The 26,620-nt window shown below is 32.3% G+C and overlaps 3 protein-coding genes and 1 pseudogene across 6 annotated transcripts; 1 reads left to right on the top strand and 3 right to left on the bottom strand.

Annotated features, from left to right (window-relative positions):
- Positions 1 to 880: 880 nt before the first annotated feature.
- Positions 881 to 4,068, bottom strand: LOC111026142 (uncharacterized). Of its 2 annotated transcripts, XM_022304152.2 has the most exons (8): positions 3,802 to 4,068; positions 2,706 to 2,786; positions 2,533 to 2,621; positions 2,273 to 2,347; positions 2,006 to 2,118; positions 1,742 to 1,927; positions 1,555 to 1,620; positions 881 to 1,289 (listed from the first exon to the last, which is right to left on the bottom strand). In XM_022304152.2, the coding sequence occupies exons 1-8, from the start codon at positions 3,922 to 3,924 to the stop codon at positions 1,174 to 1,176; spliced, it is 849 nt and encodes a 282-aa protein (XP_022159844.1). In that variant the 5' UTR covers positions 3,925 to 4,068; the 3' UTR covers positions 881 to 1,173. The 2 variants fall into 2 exon arrangements, with proteins under 2 accessions (XP_022159844.1, XP_087981552.1); XM_088125426.1 differs by having other exon boundaries at positions 1,742 to 2,118.
- A 2,665-nt stretch (positions 4,069 to 6,733) lies between these two features.
- On the top strand, positions 6,734 to 9,397 carry SAD1 (Small nuclear ribonucleoprotein family protein). The gene is made up of 4 exons (XM_022303433.2): positions 6,734 to 6,890; positions 6,990 to 7,113; positions 8,568 to 8,640; positions 9,192 to 9,397. Exons 1-4 carry the CDS (start codon positions 6,857 to 6,859, stop codon positions 9,222 to 9,224), a joined length of 264 nt encoding a protein of 87 aa, XP_022159125.1. The 5' UTR covers positions 6,734 to 6,856; the 3' UTR covers positions 9,225 to 9,397.
- A 109-nt stretch (positions 9,398 to 9,506) lies between these two features.
- Positions 9,507 to 13,941, bottom strand: LOC111025546 (3-ketoacyl CoA thiolase 1, peroxisomal). Of its 2 annotated transcripts, none has more exons than XM_022303416.2 (15): positions 13,790 to 13,941; positions 13,421 to 13,599; positions 13,036 to 13,118; positions 12,844 to 12,928; positions 12,317 to 12,443; positions 11,700 to 11,798; positions 11,535 to 11,602; positions 11,342 to 11,449; positions 10,774 to 10,851; positions 10,547 to 10,679; positions 10,374 to 10,470; positions 10,156 to 10,279; positions 9,942 to 10,050; positions 9,771 to 9,854; positions 9,507 to 9,672 (listed from the first exon to the last, which is right to left on the bottom strand). In XM_022303416.2, exons 2-15 carry the CDS (start codon positions 13,523 to 13,525, stop codon positions 9,593 to 9,595), a joined length of 1,380 nt encoding a protein of 459 aa, XP_022159108.1. In that variant the 5' UTR covers positions 13,526 to 13,599; positions 13,790 to 13,941; the 3' UTR covers positions 9,507 to 9,592. The 2 variants fall into 2 exon arrangements, with proteins under 2 accessions (XP_022159108.1, XP_022159117.1); XM_022303425.2 differs by having other exon boundaries at positions 13,685 to 13,820.
- Positions 13,942 to 14,322: 381 nt separating this feature from the next.
- LOC111023272 (3-ketoacyl CoA thiolase 1, peroxisomal-like) lies at positions 14,323 to 20,831 on the bottom strand (annotated as a pseudogene). Its single transcript, XR_015791809.1, has 14 exons — positions 19,999 to 20,831; positions 19,715 to 19,797; positions 19,468 to 19,552; positions 19,221 to 19,347; positions 18,205 to 18,303; positions 17,966 to 18,033; positions 17,773 to 17,884; positions 17,108 to 17,187; positions 16,885 to 17,017; positions 16,709 to 16,805; positions 16,086 to 16,206; positions 15,794 to 15,902; positions 15,518 to 15,601; positions 14,323 to 14,828 (listed from the first exon to the last, which is right to left on the bottom strand). The product of XR_015791809.1 is annotated as a 3-ketoacyl CoA thiolase 1, peroxisomal-like (transcript).
- Positions 20,832 to 26,620: the final 5,789 nt, after the last annotated feature.

Below are 26,620 nucleotides of genomic sequence, written 5' to 3' on the forward strand. Positions count from 1 at the left end.
TAATTGATACATATCTGTCAACAAGAAGGTTTGAAAAAAAAAAGAATTGTGTCTTAAATTACTTCTTTATTTTTCGATCGCCCAAAAAGTTCCAGCACCTTTCCTTCTCCTAGAATCTCCTAAAACCCATGTTTGCTTACGTGTCACTATTTCCTCCCTTTTTCTGGTTTCATTTCATGTTGACGTGGCATTTTTCTTGTGGTTTGGTAACAAGATGGAGACAAGACGTTTATCCACTTATTTAATGCTCCCTTCTTTTATATCATTTTACTGTATAATTTTCAAAATAAAAAGTTTAGTTGGATAGTATATCAAGTCAGTGAATATAGTTCAACGATAATTGAAAAAAAACAATCGTATAGTCTATTTTGAGGCGATAATAGATATGTTATTCATTAGATTATATTTAAATTGATGTCTAATCCACTACATTAATTGTATTACACTAAAACTATAGATATCATAACATTAAGCTTAAACTTTTCTGTTAAAAATAGCATAAATTGTATTCGAATCTTAAAAACTCAGTTTCTCACTTAATTAAAGTCCACAAATTGATGATTTTAAAAAAATAATTATATTTTTATAAATACATATTTATTTAGTCATTCCCCTTATTTTTAACCTTATAATCAATTCACGGGTGAATATTGGACTCTTCCTATATTGCTTTTGTGACCATATTGTACATTTTTGTTCGCCCTATATTGTGTTCAAAGTTTGAATAAACATCTTCGATTAGGCTGTTATTTCAAGGTCTAATAGGGACATTTTGGTCTTTTAACATGAACTAACTTTATTATGAGCTCATATATTCTAGCTACTAAATCGAATTGTAACTTGTGCAACTACTAAACCAAAGAGTGTTTGGAGAAGACAATGGTAAAACGAATTACATTAATAACAATAAACTGATTGCTCTCAGCTGAACGCAAAAACATGAACCAAAGGACAACCCTGCCCACAAATACAATGCTGCTGCTGCATCCCACATATTATCAGAAAGGAAAAAGGAAGAAGACAGACACTGCCTAACAACGCTGGAAATTTGTAAAAAAACCCGAATTTCAAGCTATCAAAACAAATATGTGATAAGATCATCCCACTGGCCAAGGCAAGCATTGAGCTCAAGTAAGAGGTCGAGGTTGGGACAAAATAACCAATACGTTTCAACTAAGCCTGGTCTCCACCGCCACCGCCACTGCCGCCCCTTGTTCGGCCTCCCATCCGCCCCCGTCCCCGGCCATAACCTCTACCCCCTCCACCTCTGCCTCTTTCGTATCCAGCTCCTGCAGGAAGAAAATAATTGCTTGAAACGCCTTGTTCCCCACAAGAGCATTTTTGCAAACATGGCATGATTAGAAGTCTAAGAGCTACTACATACACCAAAATTGCTAGTTACAATTTTGAGGAAAAGAAAACAAGTTCAAGCTCAAGTTCAAGCTTTCGAAACATGCCATGATCAAAACTCGACTTTCGAAACATTCCTGCAGTCAACTCAAGTTCAAGCTCATATTCTGTAACGCATGGAGAAATTTAAGAAAAGAAACTAACCGCGATAGGCCCAGCCTCCTCTACTCCGCCCACCTCCTCTTCCCCAATTTGAGTACCCACCATTATCTATGTGGAATGAAGAACTAACAAATGTTAAAAACCATACTCCAGAACAATATGAAAATGTAATAGAGTAAACACTTTAAAGCAAACTTCTATCTAAAATATCTGATAGTTCCATACTGACCTTGATAATATCCTCCAGGTCCACCTTGGTAGTTGTCAGGTCCACCTTGGTAGTGGCCATAACCACCTTGGTAGTGTCCATATCCACCTTGATAGTTGCCGTATCCACCTTGATAGTTTCCATATCCACCTCTTCCCCAACCACGCCCTCTCCCTCTACCACGCCCTCTGCCTTGGCCATATGGATCTGCAAAATGCCAGAGATAAGTCAAATCCTGTACAAGTAGAGTACCATAATCCAATGGTAAAATGTTGTTGAAATCACCTTCATTAACAGCATTGTGATAAGTACGAGGTTGTCTGGGCTGTGGTTGCAGCTGCTGCTGCTGATTGTTATATTGTTGCTTTGGCTGTTCCACAAAGTGTGGAGCTTGATATCTACCAACAAATGGTTTTATCGTCATACACAGGAAAGAAACTGAAGCATGATATATGTTTTGAAAAGAAGTAGCTAAAATCCAGCATTTTATACTGAACTGCAGAATAAGCAAAATATTCACATATCTTCTGTAAAGTTTCCAAAACAACTTACCCCGGAGAATTTTTATTTAGCTCTCGGTTGGACAAGGTAATTGAAATCATTGAGACGTGACGAGTCATCTCCACCCTGTATTTCACATTATAAGTTATTACCTATACGTCTAAAGTACTAAGCTACATAATACAAACCCATAGAACATGCAACAAAGTTGAGACTGATGCATATACAGTGTAAATAAAACAAAAAACTAATAATTTCTCTAATTCTCTTTATACAATTAACTTAGAATGCAAGAGATTAAGAAAACTTACGGTACAAGACCTTCTTCAATGGGTTCCCATACGTCAGTGATGCTTACTGAGCTGATTGCTGTTTCTTGATGCAACCGTGATATTCTCTTCTGTTTTCGGATATACATGGCTAATCAATTTCATAATACACAATATCCGCATTCAAAGCCACACATGTTCTAAAGGAAATAAACCTTTAAAATTTCTGCAATAGCCACTGCTTTACTGATTGCCTGCCCCATTGCTTTTAAGACAATCTCTCTGACACGTTTTTCCTGAATAAGTTGCAATAACAACATTCTATGTCATATAAATTTTCTGATAAACCAAAATACTATAGGCAGTCTACCACATCACATAATCAAGAGCAAAAGGTACCTGAAAAAGATCAAGAAGATGAGAAGAATATAAGAAGGAGAAGAAGAAAGGGAAGAAGAAGATGCATCATCACAAATCTATCACAAGAAGTTCGAACAGACAACAGTAAGACATCAGTGTAGGTAAAGGAACAACAGAATAATCAAGGAAAAAAGAGCTGATACATAATAGACAATGGTAAAACAGATGTATCATCCTGACTCCAGAGATGAATCGAAAGTATGAGAGAATATTTAAAAAGATGAAGAAAATAAGACAGAGAAGCATATGACCATTGAATCCAGAACTTAACAAGTAGTGGAGCTCTGGACTAATGTTTCTGGACCCACAGAGCTTCTGGACTTTAATGTATTTCAATGACCCACAGAGCTTCTGGAATAATGTTTTCGTCACTTCTCTGTGAAGCTCTAGTTCTATGAAGTTCGTAGTCAATTCTCCTTCCTCTATAAACTCCAATTGAAATGTGTTCCTTATCTCGTTCGGATTTTTTGGTATATCTCATTCTTTTCATATATATATATTTGCTTATCATCAGACAAACAGCACGCACATCCCAAAAAGATTACGTCTCTAACCAGCGGCCCAAAAAGATATCAGACAGGCTACAACAAGTGACAAAATACGAAGTTCTTCCAAATACCTACAAGAGTCAGTGAATTAACATACACTACAATTACACAGGAAAAACAAGGAATGACGAATCATCTACTGTCAGTTACATGGTGAACTAAAACTCATTACACAGTGCACCGAATTAAACAATAAAATCGATTGACACCAATCCTATAGAACATGCATAGCATTGGCAGAAAAAATCAGCAGCCGCAACTCCGATAAGCAGGTGGAAACTGCGCAATGCAATCAGACGATGGAAGGAGGAAGTAAGAAGTATATTGAAGTGGGAAATGATACCTGGAGCAATGTAGAGGCATAGGTGATGTAGTTTCGAATGGCGCCTTGACTTGTGATTCGGATCTCGTTTTCGTTGATGGGTGATTCGGGTTTGGGCTTCTCGACCTTCTGGTACCTGTCCATGGCGGATTGGATGTGGCGAGGCGACGCGATGGAGGGAGATGACAGAAACCCTAACGGGCCACAGAGGAGTTAACTGTATCGCTTTGAGCAGAACAACCTAAAACCTCTCTCTCTCAGAGGAAGGTTTTTTTCTTTCCTTCTTTATGAAACGTTTTTAAGTAAATATATTGTATATATATCTATATATTGTATTGTATATTTTTTCCTAATCAATTTCAACCATTGTACTTTTCTTGTTAAATGATGTGTTACTTAAAAAATAAATAAATAATTTCTTTTTCTTTTAGTACGAATCGGAGACTATTTTGATTGGATATATATACCAATTATTATTAAATTACGTTCATTTTAACAAATAATAATATATTATGATAATTAAATAATAAATTAGTACTGCATTTTAACAAATAATAATATATTATGACAATTAAATAATAGATCAGTAGTGTGACATTTAAATAGTATTATAGATCCATTTATCGTTTATTATTTCTAATAAATATAAATTTAATTGTATTTAATTATTATTTCTTGTTTCTTGTTTTTTTTATTAGCAGTAACTATTTTTTTTATTTATGTTCGATAACTTTAAATATTAAAAAATTTATATGAGATTTAATGTTTTAATTAAACATTAAATATTTATATTATATTTATTTTATACATTTTATAGGTTAAAATTATAAAATAATATTTTTATTTATGTTTCGAAAAATTTTGAAATTTAAAAATTAGAAATTGAAACAAAAGAAACAAACAAACTTTGGTTTTTTTGGGATACCTAAGACTTTGTTTTGTTATTTCAAAAAATATGTGATTTTGAAGACATTTCTTAAAAATGAAAACGAAAAAACAATAATAATTGTCAAATATTTATATTTTTCAACATTTATAAAAGATAAATGAAAACGTTTCTTCGTCGACTTTACTCATTCCAAATTGAAAATAAGAAAACAAAAAAAAACCCTGCCCATATAAACATTATTGCAAATTGGTTTGATTAAGTATATTTGTGTTATCAACTCATCCTTCGATTTTAATAATGTATGAAGTTAATTGAAAATTTTGTATTATTGTGAATAGAAAATACAAAAGTTTAAAATATTATGGACATTGGAAATTGGGGACAACATCGAAAGATGATTTGTATTTTAAAATTCATTATTTATTTACCGTTGTTTCTAATTTTCACTGTACTGTTATTTGGAATTTGCTTTCAAATATATTAACAGCCTGCTCTTTTTACTTCAATTTATGTTTGCCTTCCACCAATTTTCATGAAAATATCACCTCTTTTTTAAACAAAATAAAGATTGATTGTTTATGATGAAGCCATGTTAAAATGTTATCTGCACCTTAGTGTTTTAATTAAAACATATATTTAATTGTCTACTTTATTATTTTCAAAAAAAAAAAAAAAGATTGTCTACTTTATCATAATTTTGAATTATGATGTATATATTATATCACAAAAAAAGTTAAAAATTCGAATATTTATCTTACATATTGTTGAATTCAAAATCACTTGGTATAAAAGTGGGAGGAAATGAGGTGTGATAGTATATGCTATACCGGAATATCAATAAACTCAATTATTGAAATTGGTCACGATACCTTTTTTAGTTTAGTTTATATAATTTGTTTAGTTCAATATCTCGCATGCTAATTGGAATTAAATAATTAGTAGATCTATTCCACCCAAAATAAGAATAGGCTAGTGTTATGAACTCATAATTTATAATAAACATGTAGGGGAGATCGAACTCACTAGTCACAACCTATTCGTTAGATATATATATATCAATTACTGCTGAACTATACTTATCTTAGTTTTATTTATTTCATACTGTTAACCTTGTGACGAAATATTGATGCGATATATTTGGTGATTTATCAGAGAATATTGGTAAGCAAACTATTTTTAAATTTTATTTAACAGATATATTGAGTAGATATTCAATGAAAGGTGTTTAACTTGATAGTCCGACAATTTTCAAGCTAGTAGATTAAATAGACACTTTATATTGATGTACTTCTGACGTATAATTTAACATTATTCTAATATCGATAATAGAACATAACTTTGATCCAGTAATTTTTTTATATGTTAAAGTTGTATTTCGAACTCAAAATCGCAACAGTACTATATTAATAATAAGTTGGAGTTACAAGTCTTTAAATTACAAATTCGAATATGGTGCATCTTGTTGATCAGAAGATTTAAGATTCGAACCTCCCACTCCACTCTACATATCATTAGACGAAACTAAAAACATTAAATTTGAAGCATATATTCAATAAATTACTCAAATCTATTACATGTTTTAAAAAAATTATAGACTTAATTTTATAATTGAACCTATTAAACTTTGTTTCAAGGCAAATATTTATTTTTTTCATTTGAAAAACAAATTATTTAGTTATTTGGGTTTTTTTCCGATTAAACATTCTATGAACCTTTATTCGATTTAAAGTTACCATTTAGGTTCAAACACTATTTTGGTACACATATTTTTAGTTTTTGGTTCATTTTAGTACGTGTAGTTTTAAAATATTCGTTTTAGTCCATATATTTGTTAAAGTAACTATTTTAGTTTATACCTGTAAAATTCTAACATAAATTTGATAACACCGGGAACTATTGAATATAAAATCATGAATACAGTTTAAGTAATATATAAATTATAACTTCATGTTGAAAGTATAATTGAAAAATGAGATAAAAATTAAAATGCGGATCAAAATCATAAATTTTTTTAAAAGTAGAGGAATAAAATAATATTTTAAGTGATTTTATTTTTATGTTTTATCACTTTTTGTTGCCTAGAAGAAGACCTCGCGCCTCTTTGTATTACAGTCTACACTGACTTCGCGGCTTCAACTCTCGCAGGAGGTGCGCTCAGCCTCAGACTCTTTTTGATTTGCTCGATCCATGGCCAACAATCCTTCACAGCTACTCCCCTCGGGTTCGCCTCTGCTTCTTCTTCGCCTTATTTGTCGTTTCCCCCTCTATTTTCGCACCAAATGAACTATCGTTTACTGGGTTTCTTGGTGGGAATTTGCAGAGTTAATCGACCGATGTATAGGGTCCAAAATATGGGTCATTATGAAAGGCGACAAGGAGCTCGTGGGTACTCTCAGGGGATTCGATGTTTATGTCAACATGGTTCTCGAAGACGTCACTGAATAGTAAGGGCCTGTCTCAGAATTGCAAGATCTGAACTCGTGTTTCCTTGTTTTCTCATTTGGTTGTGTATGTTTTATGTTTCGCATGATTTGTTTTGTTTCAGTGTTGGAGAATTTGAGGTGAATTGTTGGAAGAAGTAGGGTTAATGTTGTATTTGTCCGTCTTTTTGCGACTGAAAACATAGTTTAAGCGAGAGAGGAGACTGCGCTGGAGCAATTTGAATTATTGATATTGCAATTCCGTTTTGTTCCCTCTGTTATTCTCCAATCTTAGGAGAGGTTGCCTTTGGAAAGCTTTTGAGTTAGGGTTTAGAAACCCCTTTGTTCAGAAGTTTAAGAAGGTGATTCCTAATCTCAAGTTATATTAGGGTATGTTTCGGAGTGATTTTTGCTATCATTTGTATTTCATTGTCAAACATTAGGGCATATTTAAAAGTAATTTTGACATGATTAAATTCACTTTTGTCATTGTCATAATCAATTTCATTTAAAATAATAATGTTTGACAATGATATACAACTATACAAGTGATTCCAAAAAATGGCAAAAGTGCCAAAATCGCTCCTAAACATGCCATAACATAGAGGGAAAAAGTTTGTGAGAGAGGAGGATTACCATATGCATTCTGCTGACATTTCATTAAACAAAGTATTCCTATTCATGGTGGAAATAGTATAGTGGTAGAAAGAGAAGATTACCATTTACATTTCCTGTTCACTGGAAATCTCAAGTAACATGGAAGGAAAGAGTTGGTTTAAGTGTCGAGAAGTACTGCAGGAGGAAAAAAAGTAGCAGTTTCCATACTGCCATTTTGATCGTTTTATTTCTCTTAGTCTGTTTTCTTGCACTTGTTCACATGCATACACCTTTATCTGCTTATTATTGGTTTTTTACTTTCAATTGTTGATTCCTGACAAATCGGGGGCCAGTGACCATGCTTTGTGTCACTGCTCAATTCTACATATGGGATAGAAAGAACAAGATAACAAGTTAAGACAGGATATGTCATAATAAATGAATAATGTTTTGGCAAGAGCACTAGGAGTAATATGAAATTTGTTAAATTGTCTCTACTTCGACATTGGATTGAACCTTTTATTGATTTTTCTAATTTAATTTACTCACGATTCAAGCCTTCTGTAGAACTTGTTCTAGTTAATTTATTATGTTTCGGCTGTTAATTTGGCTATTGAAACAGTAAAAAATTCATACTCCTTTGGTTTTATGATGCTCCATAAAGTGATAAAGTTGCTCCTAAATTAACCAACATGTGATCAATCAGAATCTAGGATGTGTTCTATTGTCTCTAAATTTCCTTCCCCCACACACCTTTTGTTTGCCCATGTGTGTAGTTTGCAGTCTTTTATACAAACCTAATTCCTCTTTGTTTGAATTAAATCTCATGGCACTCTATTCAATGTACTATATGGATTAACTATGTCTGTTACACATTGCAGTGAGATTACTGCTGAGGGAAGACGGATAACAAAGCTGGATCAGATTCTACTCAATGGGAACAATATTGCTATTGTAAGTAACAATCATAGTCTTAATATTTACATGCACTTGCTTGAAGAAGCCACAAGTCTTGTGGATGATCACCTATGTCGATGGATAGTGATTGTGTAAGAGGCGAAGTTTCATGGTCGTGGGTGATCCTCCTTCATAATGACAATAATAGTAGTTAGAAGGAATCGTCATGGTTTGGCCTAATGGTCAAAGTGGCTAGTCATAAATTCACATGCCTTCTATGTAATTGATTTGCTGGAGCAAGTAGTTGTTCCATGAGATTATTAGTCATCTGTGTGTGAGCTCATCCAGACAAACTAGATAGAGAACTTGAACTAGAGGCAAAAATGAATAGAGAACTTGAGCCAAACTTTGTTAGATCGAGTAGTTCTCCAATGAGAATGAGATTGGTCATGTAAGTTGGTTCGATTGTCCTTTAAGATTATTCAATGTGAATGTAAGGTGGTCGAGTTTTGGTTTAAGATTAGTGAACATGAACGTGCGCGTAAGCTCTTCTAGGCAAAGTAGTTGTTATTAACATGTGATTGTTGAAACATTTTGTTTGTGTGCAGTTGGTCCCTGGTGGATCCCCGGATCCAGAATAAGTTCGGATGGGTGTGGCTGAATACGAATAGCCATATACTTTTGGTTGGGAAACTTTGTACCATTTTATGAGTTGGCTCCCAGCAACCCCCAAGGTTTTATTTTCTGTATGACCCTTAACCTTATAACTATCATGTATTTTGATTTAAGTAAAGCGATTTACCTTTTAGATTCACTGCTTACATTAGAAATCTGTTGGCTAAATTCTGAAGTGAATTTGACTGCTGTCGATGGATACGTCGGATTGAGTGGCAAAAAAGTAAAGTTGAGTTGAAATGAAGCAATTAAGAGGTGAAGATAAGTTTTTATTGGTGTAAACAAGTGCAAAGTTGTCGATTGATACACATTCTTATGGTAAAAGCAAAAAAGTCTAGATCGCAGTTCTTGCATTGGAAAGGTGGTCGACAGAGTCACCTCTTTCGAACACAGCAGCAGCTCCCATCCCTGAGCCTGCCCACAACCATAAACATAGATTCATTCTAATATAATGTAAATTGAGACTTTGTCTCTGATTGATTCTATAAAGAGAGTTTACAGGTATTAGGTACCTATGCACATGGAGATGACACCGAAGCGAGAGTTGTTCCCACGACGTTTCATTTCATGCAACAGCGTACCTACACACCGAGCGCCTGAAACCAAAACAAAATAATGAGACGAGACATGACGGTGGGTGGGTGTTGGACGAAGAGGCAAGGATAGAAATATAATAGGAATACCAGTAGCACCCAAAGGATGGCCGAGGGCGATGGCACCACCATTAACATTAACCTTGTTCGAATCGAGCCCCAGTTTCTTACAGCAATACACATACTGTGACGCAAATGCCTGCCCATATCCAACCCAGAACCAACTCAACTTCACAAGCTATATGCAATTCTTCTCTATCTTCAAGTTTTCAAACACTTCTAAACTAAAAGTAAAAAAATCCACCTCGTTAATTTCGAAAAGGTCAATATCTTGAAGATGAAGACCAGCAGATTTAACAGCTGCTGGAATTGCAACAGCTGGTCCAATTCCCATTACTGCTGGATCCACACCAACTGCTGCAAAACTCCTGCATCAATTTGTTTTAGAAGAGACAGTGCCTCAGCTGCAGCTGCACAATGATGGAATGGCCTTAATAATGGTAAGAAAGAAAATGGAGATACCTGAAGATCCCAAGAATAGGAAGTCCTTTTTGAATAGCTGTGCTTCTTCTCATCAGGAGGACTGCAGCAGCACCATCACTAATTTGACTAGCATTACCTATCAAAATTAGCTATTCATTTAATCCCATTCCCATTGTCAACAAATACAATATTATAGCAAAGCAGTCTCAAACCTGCTGTTGTGGAGCCATCTTTCTTGAATGCTGGCTTCAGCTTTGCCAAATCTCCCAGGTTTGTGCTTGGCCGAATGCCATCATCCACAGATACAGTCACTGCCTTCTCAATGCCAGATTTCGGTTCGATGATCTTCAAAATATGGTGAAAAGTTTGTAAGTGACACCAAGAAAGCAAAATGAATGCACGGTGTTCACTTCACTGGAGGAGTCATTCTGCGGTTTACCTTTGTGGAAACAGGGATGATCTCATCTTTGAATTTACCAGATGCCGTTGCTGCAGCCGCACGCCGATGCGATTCAACCTGTTGGAATCACTAGTATGTCAATTGCTCACCTCTTAGTTGTGTAATATTAGAATACTTCATAATAATACCTAAAACCATAAAAAATACTAAGAAGTTTATTTCAGGATAAGCTTTTATTACTGACACAAACAAATTGTTAGAAGAAAAAACCATTAAGTTGAAATTGTAAGTTTATGTTTACAGTATCAAAACAAAGCTTCAATATATTAACTATTTAGTTTAATTTGGCTTAAGTCCACCCCATTTAACTCAATTTTATTCATAGACTATAATCAAATGATAAAACTTAGGTGCTACAGTACCCATTTCTTTCCGACCACCATTAAATTTTTGATAAATAGGAGAAAGGGTAGACAATGATATTTAATTATTTATATTTTTTTTTTGCATTTCAAAAAACAAATTTTTAGTGGATGGTCAACCAGAAGATGAGTGTTGATCGGCAAACACCTGAGTATTGTTCTTAGTAAAAATTTATTGAACTTACAGCAGCATGGTCTTGCTCTTCCCTACTCACACCATATCGTTGGGCAACATTTTCAGAAGTGATGCCCATCGGAAGCAGGCAATCTCGAGCTTGTTCAAAGGCATCTACCTATTAACGTTAATAAGTTAAAACTTAGAATACAAAGGTAAATAAGTTCAATCAACTTCTTTAAGAGGTAAAAAGTATAACATACTTTGGGATTGTTCCTATTAACACGGCCAATGTTATCAAGAGTCATACACTCCAACCCAGCTCCAATGCCTATTGTGCAAGACAAATATTGTTAAGGCCAAAAAATCAAACAATTTCATCACTTTTTTCTTTCCCTTTTCGGGCTTTCGAGTTCAATTGTCCTTACCAATATCATAGAATCCAGCTTTGATGGCAGCAGCAACATCAGCAACGGCTTGAAGGCCCGACGAGCACTGTCGGTTGACAGTTCTTATGCTCACTGTTTCTGATATATCAAAAAGAAAGAATCCAAAACATAAGCCAAATGGCTGTGGAGGATAAGATTTTGGGCTCTCAAAATCTATCGAGACAAAGCCATCTCTCTATTCATGATTCAATTTTATAACAAAGTTTAAACTAAAAGTTTTAGTTTTCAACTTTTAGGATTGTGTCTAATAAATCTTTGAACTTCAGAAAAACAAATCTTGTATTTGATAGGTCCATGAATTTTAAAGATTATCAAATAGATAGATCAAAGACCTATTAAACACAAGATTGAAAGTTCAAGATCTATTAGATACTTTTAAAGTTCAGTGACCAAATTAAACATAAAATTAAAAGTTTAGAGGCTTATTAAAGTTTATGAACAAAGTTGAACTAACCTATGACAAACACATAAGTCTCATGGTTTCAAAAGATTGGTGATTGGTAAAGCACTCCAAGTTTTGAGTCAAAACTTAAGAGAGAGAATAAAAGCTGTTTCTATGTAAAACAAAAACACAGAAAGGTGAAGAAATATTATACCAGGGAAGCCAGCATAGAAAGCAGCCATTCTGCATTCAGATGCTCTGAGAGAGCCAGGAGCCAAAACTGTGCCAACTACTATATCACCAACTTCACCTGCATTCAAATTTGTTCTCTCAATCACAGCCTGCATCAACAATCCATTTCTTAGACAGAAGTTCTAAACAAAAGAAAAGGAGAAAAATAAGTCACATTAGAACTCTTGTACAAGCAGCCCCAAGGATGAACTTGTTGGCAAGGGCATGAGGTCTCTGAGTAACACCTACTCAGAGGTCGCATAGTCTCCTTAGTTTAGGCCTTGGGTGGTTGCGGGTGCCCTAATAGAGGGAACTAAAGCTCCGACTCTGGGTCATAAAAATAAAAAGAAATCTCGTACAAGTGCAGAATGAAAACATAGGCAAAAATTCTTTTTGGTTTTTTGTTGGTAAGTTCTAAACAAAAAAAAAAAAAAACTTTGGGCAAGTTGGAAAGAGAGAATATGCTAGAAAGAGAAAATCAGAAACCAAATAAAGCTAAATGAATGAAACCTTTAGAACAGATGCAAGAAGGTCATCTGCAGGAGTATCCTTGAAACCCCCTCTCCTTGCTTTACAAATAGCTGTACGATATGCTCTGTTTTTCATTGGTTTTTCCCAGCAGAAGATTATCAGAAACCATAAAGAGCTAACCAAGCAACATCAGAGGGAGAAAAAAACAAAACACAAGACAAACAAACTTACGCTACAATGACAACATCGTCTCCAAAAGCAGCAGTCCGGTGGTATGAATGTGAAGCACTCTCTCCAGCTGCACAAACAGAAGCCTGCCCAAACCCAAGCCAAAAAACAAGTTTAGACACGAACAAAGCCTCTATTTGCCAAATCCCCTCACCAAAATGCAGAGGTAGAAATTTTATAGAGCTTAAATCGCTCCCTTTTGGACCAGGAGATCGAGCACAGAAACTACTATTTCAGACCACCGCTGAACTCAGAGTTTAAGTTAATAGATTACTGTATATTTGATCCTATTTACACACAATCAATCGTGTATCCACAACAGAGCGAAGCAAAAAAAGTGCGCAGCAGGAAATTAACAGAGGAGCTACAAAGTGGGCATAACACATACAGAAAGAGAAGCAGATTCATGGGTCTGAGAAGAAATCGAAGAAGATGAATAGTTTGGTTGCAGATGTTGGAGGAGAACGGTTTGCCTGTTGAGAGCCTTCTCCATTTCTGTCTCTCCCTCTACAATGGCGATGCTAATCACTCCGAGTCCAAGTTCTTAGGGTTCGAATGCAGAGGAATCTGGTGATAAATAGAGGAAATGGAATTAGTTGGGCACTGAAATTTCTGCCCAAATTCACTAAAAAGGAAAATAAAAAGTCGTCACATCACAGTCTGTGAGCGCCCCCACAGGTAAACGCGAAAGTTTCGGTGAAATATCGTGAGGTGATTTAGGGGAAAGAGAAGCAAGAGACCGGCCATGGCCACTCACCGCAGCTTTCAGAGTTTTTGCCATCAAAATTTCGAAGAAAGTCGTGGGAAATTTAGCAATGCTTTTTGTCGGCCACACCACAGCCACGAGCCGCGGTAGTTACATTAGAACACGTTCAAATAGTTTGTTGAAATAGAATGGACTCCTTCCACATTTATACAGACGAAATTACATTGCACGCCAAAAACATTTTATTATTTCTTGAAAAATGTTAGTCCTTTCCTTTTTAGGTTTTATTTTTCTTGTATAACTCTTTCATTTCTTAGGTAGGGATCATACTTTAACTCAACAAAATATGATAGAAAAAAAGGTTCAATTTAACTGAGTTCAACCAGCATAACTCAACAGTAATTAAAATATATCTTCAACCAAAATGTTATAAGTTTTTTCTTCTAGTCCACATGTTATTTTTTTAAAAAAAAACCCTTTCTCATCATTGATAATATATATATTTTTTCTGATGATATTAATTAAACAACATACATAAATACAAAACTATTTGAGACATACGTTAAAAATACAACCTTCTTCCATCCAATAATAAATAAATAAATACATACAACTTTGCGGCTATGAATGTTCAAATCATACAAAAACTTTAAAGAACTTCAAAATTTTTCTGTGAATGCGAAAGCCACCCCAATAAAAGAAAAAATATATACTTTTTCTCAGCATCCACACCAATGAGATTATCCTATATAGTATATATACATATTTTAGAATTTATAATAATAGGTAAAAGATAATTTTAACCAATTTTTTTCTAATCAAAAATAAAATTGTTCCTTGAAAATATTGTTATTATTATCATTGCGATTTTCTTAACATGTCTAATAACGACTATTTAGAAGATTATCCTAATTTTTTTATTTCATATTGAGGGCTTTTCACATGTATATGGGTGTATATTTTTCTTAGTTTGCTTGTGTTTATTTATTAACTTTATGAAGATTAATATCTGAGGCTAAATCTAAAGTTTGGACTGTTCGATCGGAATCACCCCTTTCAAACACAGCTGCTGCAGCACCAATGCCTGTGCCTGAAACCCACAGCAAATTCCTTCAACATCAGTAACACCATCTCACTGCCACATAATTAACCATACTTATTTTTAGGTTTGATTATAAATTTGGTTTCTAAACTTGTAAAGTTGTGTCTATTTAGTCCTCACACTAGTTTCTAATAGATAAAAAAATTTCATAGTCATGTCCATTTAGTCCTATACTCTTGAAATTTTCTAATTAATTCCTGAACTTTCAATCTTGTATATGATAAATTCTTGCTAAACTTAGTTAGTAAAAGTTTATGTGGGATGCAAATTTTAATATTCAAGAAATATCTAAAAATTCAAGCCACCGCATTATCCTACACAAATTTGAGAGTAGGGGGACCTGTTTTTATAGACTATTTAGACATAATTCAAACTAAGGATATGTTTGGGAGTGACGGTAGGAGTGATTTTGGAAAAAAAGATTTAAGAATAATTGATTTTCTAAAATCACCATCCAAATAATAACTTAAAATAAAAAAATTTTAAGTGATTTTATGTTTTCCTAAAATCAATTCTTTAATTTGCCAAACATGTTCAATGAAAATAGAAGTGATTTTGACGATGACAAAAGTGATCAATCACTCCCAAACACACCTTAAACTTATACTTCCAACCTTATTTTTCTTATTAGGCTAAAATGGCCAAGAAGGAAAGTGCTAGGGGTTAGAGAGACAGACCTGTGGGAATAGAAATGACACCAAAGCGAGTGTTCCTCCCACGACGCTTCATTTCATGCAAGAGAGTAGCCACACAGCGGGCACCTGAAACAAATGGAAAAATAAAAAAACTTTTATCATCTGCATAAGGTTAAGGTTTTCAAGAATTACTTTCCATGAAAAACATAGAAATGATTTTAAAAGATTCAGACATATCATGCTGGGTGTGTGGCAAATGGAAATAGAAATGAACATGAGAGATGTGAAATATGATGAACAAACTTTAAGATTAATTACCTGTTGCACCCAAAGGATGTCCGAGGGCAATTGCACCTCCATTAACGTTCACCTTCTCAGTATCAAGCTCTAGTTTCTTACAGCAATACACATACTGAGATGCAAATGTCTGAGATAACAGAGGAGGACAAAAGAGTTCATTGAAAGGGGAACAAGAGAAACTAGAACCTTAGGACTGTTTCTCGTTTTTGGTTTCTCATTTCTTGTGTTTTCAAGAGGATAAAGAAAGACATTTTTTGTAATCATCTCCGTTCCTTAAACCATTTTAACTGAGAGTCAAAAGTAATATTACCTCATTAATTTCAAACAGGTCGATATGTTGAAGCTGAAGACCAGCAGATTTGACAGCGGCTGGAATTGCAACAGTTGGTCCAATACCATAAACGGCTGGATCAACACCAACTGCTGCAAAACTCCAGCATGAATTTACCCCCAAAGAAAAAAAAAAACAAAAACAAAATCCTTCAGCTGCAGAACATTTTCTGTTTACCCTTCTTCTTTTCCCTGGATTTCTGTCTCCGTTTTTATCCGAGAGGAAACCATAAATGATGTTCTCTCTTCATGATAGAAAGATCTAAAAACTGGTATACCTTTTGGAAAATAACCTTATGAATAATATTTGAGAAAATAAAAAATAAAATTATTGTTAAAGTACAGTGACATTCTCTCTAACCTGATAACACTTAAAAATAAAATATATTCCGAGTAATTGCTATGACATTATGAAAAGGTTGATATTTTCACGATCACAAGTGTGTTTTTTTCATTAGAACAGATACCTGACACAGATAGATGATATACTGAAAGATTACTTCATACATTCATGCTTGATTTTCGTCATATTTATTTCAATATGAAGATTGATTCCCCCACTCTTTATACTGTACGTAGTGAACTCTATTGTAAATTTCATACCTGAAGATCCCAAGAAGAGGAAGACCCTTCTGGATAGCTGTGCTTCTTTTCATGAGAAGGAGCACAGCAGCTCCATCACCATTTTGACAAATATTCCCTATAAAATGACATGAATTTCAGAATTAACAAAATCTCATATTTTATAAATAAGCAAAGGGACTGTGTAAACATAAAACCTGCAGTTGTGCAGCCATCTTTCTTGAATTTTGGCTTCAACTTTTCCAAATCTTTCATGTTTGTGCCTGGACGAATGCATTCATCCACAAATACAGTCACAGGTTTCTCCACACCAGATTTTGCGTCCATGACCTTTGGAGTATGGCAAAAAATTTGTAAGTGACCACGAAAATAAAATGAGTGCATAACTTTTGCCCAGTAAAGGAGTCATTATTCAATTACATTAGTGAAAACAGGGACGATCTCATCTTTGAATTTACCCAATGCAGTTGCAGCAGCAGCATGCCTATATGTGATTCAACCTATTGAAATCACTCCAATGTCAAATTTTCACTAGTCGGCGAGGTCTGAGTTATCAATTGAAGAACAGAAATAATATTTAAGTTCAAGATTATCTTGCAAACCAATGAAGAGGAAGCCAAAACTTTTATGTCTTGTGAGGTGAAGGCCTTGACTTGGCCCAATTTTCTTCTTCCTCTTGGTGTTCAATCCATAGCTCTTTCAATAATTTTACTCCTTTCACAATTTACTCAAATTAAAGTACGTTTCTTTGTTGACTCCTAAAGAGTGTTCCTAACTTAGGTAACTTATTTTGGTCTCTTCACTGTGTGAATAAAAGGCGATTTCAGTTGAAATGGTAATAAATGTAATTCAAATGTTCAAGCTATTTAGTAACTTCTTTTTATATATTGAAGGTTCAAATCTACCTGTTCGTTTGAATTGCAATGTTAAAATAATATATATATATGTGTATATATATATATATATATATATATATATATATATGTATATGTATATATTTATAAGTCAGAATTAAAATCAAGATTTATTAAAACAATAAATTTTAAGGCTGCCAAATTTAAAAGCATCTGAATGAATTCAAGAACTTAAAGCAGCTTGATCTTGCTCTTCCCTACTCACACCATAGCGCTCGGCAACATATTCAGAAGTGATGCCCATAGGAAGCAAAGAATCTCGAGCTTGTTGAAAAGTATCAACCTGTTAACACCTTTTATTACTTAAAAAATAACGCAAGCCAAATCAATCAAGTTTCTTCAAAATGTAAAAGAAAAAAAATACTTTAGGATTTCTTCTACTAAGGAGGCGAATCTTATCAACAGTCATGCACTCCAAGCCAGCTGTGATGCCTGCATGCAAGAGAATATCTAGAAAATGTTCCTTTTTGCGTTCTCAAATTCTGAAGTTTTGAATTTTTTATTTCAAGAAAATTTCATAAAATGAACCGATTTTGCTCTAGGGCAATAAATATAGGGAACAAAAAGGATTATTGACTGAACTAAAACTTCGATTATCCTTACCAATATCATAAAATCCTACTTTAATAGCAGCAGCAACATCAGCAACTGCTTGAAGGCCTGATGAGCACAGCCTACTGACAGTTCTTAAGCTCACTGATTCTGATACATCAAAGACAAAATATGAAGAATATAAGCTAAATTGTCATAGAGGACGGAATTTTGGACCCTGGAATCCAATGGAAATAAAACTATGTTTGTTTATGCTTCGCTTTTATAACAAACATAACTTTGTTTTTTATTGAATATCATTGGAATGAGATTCAAACGTAGGATTTATGAGAGTATCAATATTCATGGGTTCAATCTCATAATCTATTGGCCAAAGGAGTATGACATGTATATTATAAATCTGGTTAGGTCCCTGATATTGTTAGGATCCCAAATACAAGAACGTAACTAGATAATTATATTGCAATCTCAAACCGAAACTACAATATCAATAGCCTCTCTCTCCCAAGAACTCTCTCAAGTTCCTCACACAATACTATTGCCAAAGGTACTCTCCTTCTCCCTTACTACCCTTATTTATATCCATCTTACCTAACTAATTACCAATTCTAATTACCATATTGCCCCTTCATACTAACAAACTAATAATATTCTCCTATACCCCTAATAGGACTCTCACAGATATTTTCGATGTGGGATCCTTCATGTCCTTCAAGATGGTGGCTCTTTTGAGCTCACCAATCTTGGCTGGATTCCCTTTTTGGATCAGATACTTGTTTAAGTTTATTGGACTGTGATACCATATTAATATTCATAGAATTCCATCTCAAAATCGATATTTAGTTCTTTTAACTTTTGACGTGGATGCTTAACAGAAAGTCACTAATACCTAGCCATCTAAACTATGTTAAAAGTCGGCACAAATTCTCGTAGAAATAAAGCTATCCTCATTTTGTATTGACCAGTTGAGGTCAAAATTTCGGAGAGAAGTACAGACCGTTTCCTTAATATTAACTGTCGCTTAAAAGAAAGATGCATATGGGAGACAGGAACACGAAATATTGTACCAGGGAAGCCAGCAAAGAACGTGGCCATCCTTCAATCGCCTGCTCTCAGAGAGCCAGGTGCCAAAACTGTGCCAACTACTATATCACCAACTTCACTTGCATCCAAATTTGTTTTCTCAATGACAGCCTACATCAACACTACAACAGTTCATTTTCTAGAGAGACTCTCTAAACAACAGAAAATAAATTGGATTAAAAATCTCATACAAGTGCAGAAGAAAAACGTAAACATTTGAATGAATGAAACCTTTATAACAGATGCAAGAAGGTCGTCTGCAGGAGTATCCTTGAAACTCCCTGTGTCTGCTTTACAAATTGCTGTACGGTATGCCCTGCTTACAATTGTTTTTTTTTTCCAGCAAAAGATTATCAGAGACAGACAATAATGTGATAAACAAGCAACTAACGAGCAATATCGGTTAAAGAAGCAGTACAATTTCAGAACTTATTAATCCCGAACCCAGAAAATGAAAAAATAAATCAATAAAACTTACGCTACAATTACAACATCGTCTCCAGAAGCAGCTGTCCGGTGGTATGAATGTGAACTACTTTGTCCATCTGCACATAGAGAAGACTGCCCAAAGAAAATCAAACTTAGACACGAAGAAGACCTTTATTGCCGAATGCGCAAACAAAAATGTAGATCGTGGAAGAAGATCAAGAAGAAATCAGCCGCTAAAAGTATTTGAAAGAACCAAACGTGTAGGCGAATGATATATTCTGCAAATTAGGTAATCTACAACACGAAATTAACGGATAAATTATGAATGCACACCGAAAGCGCAGCGGATTCATCGGTCTGAGAAAGAGAAGGCGAATATCTCGGTTGCAGATGTTGAAGGAGAATCGTTTGCCTATTGATTGCCTTCGCCATCGCGCTCTCTCTAAAATGGCGGTGTTAATTACTTCAATTCCAACTCTTCGTGATTGAGTGTAGAAGAAGCTCGTAATAAATAGAGATGGAATTGATTTCGCACTGAAATTATCCACAACCTTACCGAAGGAATTCGTGATTGAGTATAGAAGAAGCTCGTAATAATTAGAGATGGCATTGATTTGGCATTTAAATTATCCACAACCTTACCGAAGGAATTCGTGATTGGGTGTAGAAGAAGCTCGTAATAAATAAAGATGGAATAGATTTGGCACTGAAATTATCCACAACCTTACCGAAGGAATTCGTCATAGTGTCTGCTTTCTTGTTGATGCGCAGTGTGCTGTCAAGCTTTCGAAGAATAGAACCACACGCGAAGATCCAACTTACGAAGGCATGCAAGAAACTGAGGAAAGGAACATTTCAACAAGAAAATTACAGAGGAAGAAGTAAAATCGAAGACGAGTATTAGAGTGGTTCAGCATCAAGCCTACATCCACTGTGAAGCAGCCATGGTAGATTATTCCACACTCAAAGATTGGAGAACTACAAGTATTGAAATCAACCGTGTTTTCTTTTTGACAGCTTCTTCTAACTCCAAAATATTTGTTCCAATTCACATGCCTCCATGGGAATTGAACGCTGAAAGCTTCTAGTTTCGGCATTAGAGGATAGAGCGTGAAGGAGATCGCTTCCATTTTTTCCCACCAAAATTTCTGAACAAGTCATAGACTCAGTACGAAATTGGGCGCGTGTTTGAGAAATATTTTCAAAAACAGTTTCTAAAATATAATAAATATTAAAAACAACCAAAAAAAAATTCCTAATTCCTGTTTCCAATTTATTCCTCTATATATATATTTTTTTTTTATCATTTTGAATCTCTATGGGTCGTAAGTAATGCAATTCTATTTTTTATTTTATTTTTTTTATTAAAAATGAGAAAATATTACCAAACGAGTCCTAAATATCAATTTAATATAAATTTGGTCTTTCTAATTTAAAATATTACAATTTATTTAGAAAAAAACTAACAATAATAATAAGGTTAGATTATAATTAATATCAAATTTTACCTTTTGTTTCAAAACTACTTATATACCTTCAAAAAATTTATACTATCCTTGGTATTTCATACACGTTTCAACCATACCTCTGAAAAAATTCATTAATATTTTGAATGGAAGATTAACGTGCCAAAATCTAAAATGATGTAGCAATTAACGTGGAAGCTTACTTAGATTAAGCTTGAAAATAAATATAGTGTAACATAACTTATTGTTTTTAAAATGGAAATTATGGCAAAATTGAGTACACAGTGGATAAGCAAACTCCGTTGACGCGGGGAAAAAACCTTTAGAGTAAAATTGGACTTATAATACCACGTCAATTTCCACGTTGTTTTAACTTTTTCTTCGAAATATTAAAAAATGTTTACTTAAAGTTTTGTTTTTTAATATTTAGGAAAGATTAAAGGTAATGGCGAAGCTTTTGAAGCAATGGGAATATTTTGAAATAAACAGCATGATGGGTATATTTTGTTATTTAACATAATAATAATATTTTGTTATTTACCTTAGTTTTAATATATTCTATTATTTAACCTAATAATAATCTTTTGTTATTTACTTTAGTTTTAATTTTGTTTTATTGGCTAATCTTTTCAAATTATGTGTGCTATCCTAAATTATTCTTGAATTGAATATATGAGATTTTTTTTTCGCGTTGCAATATGATTTAACAAATTATATTTAGCTTAAATCAACAGAAAAAATATATATATTTGACTAATTGAATTAGTCTTGGATAACAACTTATAAAACATTGCAAAAAAATAAAATAATTTACATGCAATTTGTGATGTTTGACTAAAGTTGAAACTTCTAAAAATATATATGAATCCAAACTCAAATTATAATGATTAAATTCCAACAATTAAAATTATATATACTAAATTAGTGTGACACCAATGAAATTTATAATTTAGTCTAAAATTAAATAAACCGAATGGTTTTTTATTGAGTTATTGAACTTTTATTTATTTTGTATTACTTGTAACAGCAAATATGCCTTCTATAAACTATAAATAAAAATTACTTTTAAAAACATACAAATATTCAAGCATAAAAATCGAATCTCAATGCATGGTGCGAAATAATATATTTTTTAAGAGTAATCACATCACTCCTTGACGTGAGAAAAAAAAAAAGAAGCGAAATTAAAGTTAGTGTCCAAAATTTTTGTCTTCACTTTTAGTTCAATTAATTGCATAGGAGGTTTAACTCTCACCTTTTTACTGTAATAAAATTATTCATTATCAATTATGTCCAACCGATCAAGACATTTATTTTCAATCTAAGTGTCGTGGGTTTGAATTCTATGAGAAAAACATATATATATATATATATATTATCCATCGAATTAAGTTATAATTGACTATTAACTCAGTTAATCACCAATCTAAAATAATTTAAACTCTCACTCGTGGTTATTAACATAAGTGTCACATTAACTATGCAGGTTAATTTGTAATTTATAGTAAGATAAACCAACTACTTCTTATTTGAAGTCTTGATTAATTGAGTTTTTGTAGACTTTTTTTCCTAATTATTGGGTAGACTAGTTTATTTAAATTTGAGATAACTAAAAAAATCAAGCTACATTTTTTTAGTGTAAACATGGAGATGGAGACGGAGACTCAAATTTACGATATTTTGATCAGAAATAGATATTTTAACCAGTTAAGATATGTTCAGATGGCTACAATTTGTTTATGGTCGTTAATCATACATATATATATTTTGATAAATTACATAAATATATTAATTACAATATTGCTTCACTCATTAATTTGGGTGTAACTTCAAAGGTGTAAATGCTTGACCAATTATACAAGTTTTCGTAATAATTTTTTTTGTTAGTACACAAGTTTTCGTAATTAATATTGTTTTATACGTATATATTAAATATAGTATCATGGAGAGCAAATAATAAAATGCTTGATCAATAACATAATATAAATATAGTCATAACTAACATAGTTCAATGGTAATTAACATATACCTTCACGTAAGAGGTTGTGAGTTCGAATCCTCCCCTTAACATGTTGTATTAAAAAAACATAATATAAATATAACGTAACACACGAGACATATATCATCAACGGGAAAACTTTGATTCAAAACTCTATCTAAAATATTAAAACTATTTGGTTTTCTTTTTTGCGTGTGTATAATTTAGGTACTATTACCAAAGCGAGCATAACTCAGCAGTAATTGACATATATCTCCAATAAATAGGTCGTGAGTTCGATCTCCCGCCCTTATATGTTGTATTAAAAAAAATTATCATTTATTTACAAAGAATTATAATAAAATCACTCAAATTGTGAATATTATTGTTATTTCTTTAATGTTGTTTGCCATAAATTTGTTGGAATCACAAATATTTACTAAAACTGTCTAGAATACTATTTTAATATTTTATTATATAGGTTCGTAACCTTTCTAATAAAAAATGAGAATGAGATTGATGTTGTTGTATCATATACCGCTGTTTGTTTCGTGGAACCTGAGATTCTCATTTGACAGACATTTGAATTCTCACTTTTTTTTTTGCGGGAATGTAAGATACCCGGATATCTTGAGATGTCCGGATATCTTATGATGCTCATATGGGGAGGCATCTTACGGGTTTTGGATGCCTTTTTGACACACGGGTTTCCAAGATTCTCGTGTTGAGGATAGCTTCTTTAACATTTTTACTATTCATTTTTTTCTCCATATATTTTCTTTCATCAATTTTATTAATTTTAATATTTTACCCTTCTTTATTTTAATATTTTAAATTTATAATTAAAATAAATCAATGTAGTCAGCACTAATAAACAACTTTATGCTATTAAATATATTTGTACATTAGATTTATATGTAAAATAAATTGCAATTAAATTATATAATATCCTCATTTATTTTTAATATTTTGAGAAATTACATTATTAATAATATTTATTATTATAAATATATAATTTAAAGCAACAATATTTTTACGACCAACATACATGTGATGTTGTTCTTTTTTAAAAAAATATAATGTGATGATAGGATAAATAAATTTCACTGATAGCAGAAATTATATGATTATTTTTCTGGAAAATTATTAAAGTTAAAAATGAAATATATATTAAGTTAATATCAATTAATTTGTTCTACAAAATAACACATAAATAAATAAAATAAATAAAATTATTTCAAATAAATATATTATATTAAATGAATTTATAAATTATATAAATATTAGTACATTTTTTTAAGATTTCATAAATTTAACACATCTCCAAGAACAAATCTTACAAAACAAAGATGACTATCCAAATACTCTCAGGTATCCTTATAAATTGACCTACGAAACAAACGTGGTTATCTGAAGATGACGAACATCTAAAATTCAAAACATCTGAAATTTCATCATCTACCCCAAAACAAATAGTCCCTAAAATATATAAAATATAATTAATGGGAAACAATGAAGTTAGGTTTATAGTGACATCGGTGTGAACTATTATATGATGGATGTATTAAGTGGGTGGTAAAAAAACATGTCAAATGGGATGACCACGTCACGTTACTGAATCTCAATTCTCAGACACGAGTCCCATGTTACCGACAACACACATTGTACTTTTTATTACATCTAGTTAAAAAGAAACACGTGTTGCACGTTATATTTTTATTTTATTTTAATATATATAAAATAAAGTTGGATAAATTTAATTAAATATTATAATCAAGCTACCTAAATAAAATTGATATATTATTATGAGCAAAACATAAAATAAATGTTTTAAATTTGTGTTTCGTTGAGATAATGTGTTGGGAAATTACAAATAACATACGTAATTAGTTAGGTTGAGATGCAGATATCTCGTTTTCAAGATTCAACCCCTCTATGATATATATTTTTTTATCAACAATAGGTATTTTCTAATACATCCCATCCAATATACAACAATCCAACTGAAATGTTGTGGAGCTCAAATCATTATACAACTAGATGTTGACTTAATGTTCCCGAGTAAAAAATATTCATCTTTTGACCAATTACTCTTAAAATAACAAAATATAACAAATTGGTAAAGTGGAAAAGGTACCATATATGTTATATCTGTTAAAATTTGTGTTCTGAGAGTTTGAAAATTAGCTGGTAATTTAATATAAAATTAATAAATTTTTAACCTCTCCTTTTCAAATACGGTTTTTCTTTTTTTTCCCCACAATTTGATAAAATATTTCGATCTCTTGACTCTCAAATTAAATAATAAAAGAAAACTCATAAATAATTACTAATCAAATTAAAATATTACAACATATGTACATATGTATTAGAAAAGTGTATAATAAGTTCAGATGGGTATATATTCTAACAATACCATTGAAGTTTGATTAAGTGCTCCTAAAAATTTTTTATTTTTTTTCTTCTTTCAATACTGGTAGGAAATTAAAAAATAAACAAAAAGCACATTCATATTACATATTCCTTATTTTTGTTTATTTTTTATAGTCACATATGAATGTGCTTTTTGTTTATTTTTTATATGAATGTGCTTTTTTTATAGTCAAACTTACACGTTTTTTGTCTTTTTAATTTATGAATGCATTAATTATTTATTTAAATATATTTATTTTTTAAATATTATTCAACTATTAAAACACTGCAACAATTATAATTATATAATAAAGATAAAGTCATCAAATTTTAAGAATAAATTTGAGAACAATTTTATTAAAACATTTCACATCATTTCTCTTGTTTTTCAGTTCATGCTTGCTCAAACAAATATATGAAAAAGAAAAAAAAAGAGGAAAAATAGAGGAAGGATAGCATTGGGAGGGAGGAAGAGAGACATAATTGGTGGAATTTGAGAGAAAGATGAATTACAAACGTGAGATAAAAATAATAGATAAAAACATTAAAATTAAAAAGCAAAATAGGAGATAAAGTTTTTTTTTTTTTTTTCCTTATGCCAATTACCGTTGAGCTATGCTTGCTTTGGCATGAGACAAAGTTTATCCCTAAGAATACACAAGATACATAAATTGCTAAGCTAAAATTTATGATAGAGTGAGAGTCAAACTCATTACCTTATAATCGGAGTGCCTTAACCAATTCAACTAAGTTCAAGTTCGCATTAAGTCAAACTCACATTATCAATGTTATTTCACTTATTACATAAATTATAGATCTCAATTTACAAGACATGTATAATTGATTCCTAATATCAATATGGAATATTCCATTTATAAATATATTGACATACATTATCCAAAACTTTATCTTAACAGACTTTATTTAAAAATCGGTAAATAAGCAAAATTGATATTGAACATAACAAGTATAAATGGTGAATACATAACCCCTTTAGTTATTTAGTATTATTTTTTTTAGAGCGTGAATCTATGACTTTATGTTAGGAGGAATATATAAAAACAATTCGAAGACATTGATATTTACTTACTTTATATAT

This window comes from Momordica charantia (genome assembly GCF_013281855.1).
Source record: "Momordica charantia cultivar OHB3-1 chromosome 6 unlocalized genomic scaffold, Mcharantia_2.0 BLBB01000006.1, whole genome shotgun sequence".
In the NCBI taxonomy this organism is placed as follows: domain Eukaryota; kingdom Viridiplantae; phylum Streptophyta; class Magnoliopsida; order Cucurbitales; family Cucurbitaceae; genus Momordica; species Momordica charantia.

Bases quoted from the DNA above. Each gene is read 5' to 3' on its own strand.
- LOC111026142 (XM_088125426.1), bottom strand. From the start codon at position 3,924: ATGGACAGGTACCAGAAGGTCGAGAAGCCCAAACCCGAATCACCCATC. The intron at 2,787-3,801 runs GTATCATTTCCC...CAACTTATTCAG, and splicing joins ATGCCTCTACATTGCTCCAG to GAAAAACGTGTCAGAGAGAT. The intron at 2,119-2,272 runs GTAAGTTGTTTT...ATTTGTTGGTAG, and splicing joins CTAAATAAAAATTCTCCGGG to ATATCAAGCTCCACACTTTG.
- LOC111025546 (XM_022303416.2), bottom strand. From the start codon at position 13,525: ATGGAGAAGGCTCTCAACAGGCAAACCGTTCTCCTCCAACATCTGCAA. The intron at 12,444-12,843 runs GTTTCATTCATT...TTGTTGATGCAG, and splicing joins TTCTTGCATCTGTTCTAAAG to GCTGTGATTGAGAGAACAAA. The intron at 10,051-10,155 runs GTGGATTTTTTT...GGATATGGGCAG, and splicing joins ACCTTTTCGAAATTAACGAG to GCATTTGCGTCACAGTATGT.
- SAD1 (XM_022303433.2), top strand. From the start codon at position 6,857: ATGGCCAACAATCCTTCACAGCTACTCCCCTCGG. The intron at 6,891-6,989 runs GTTCGCCTCTGC...GGGAATTTGCAG, and splicing joins TTCACAGCTACTCCCCTCGG to AGTTAATCGACCGATGTATA. The intron at 8,641-9,191 runs GTAAGTAACAAT...GTTTGTGTGCAG, and splicing joins ATGGGAACAATATTGCTATT to TTGGTCCCTGGTGGATCCCC.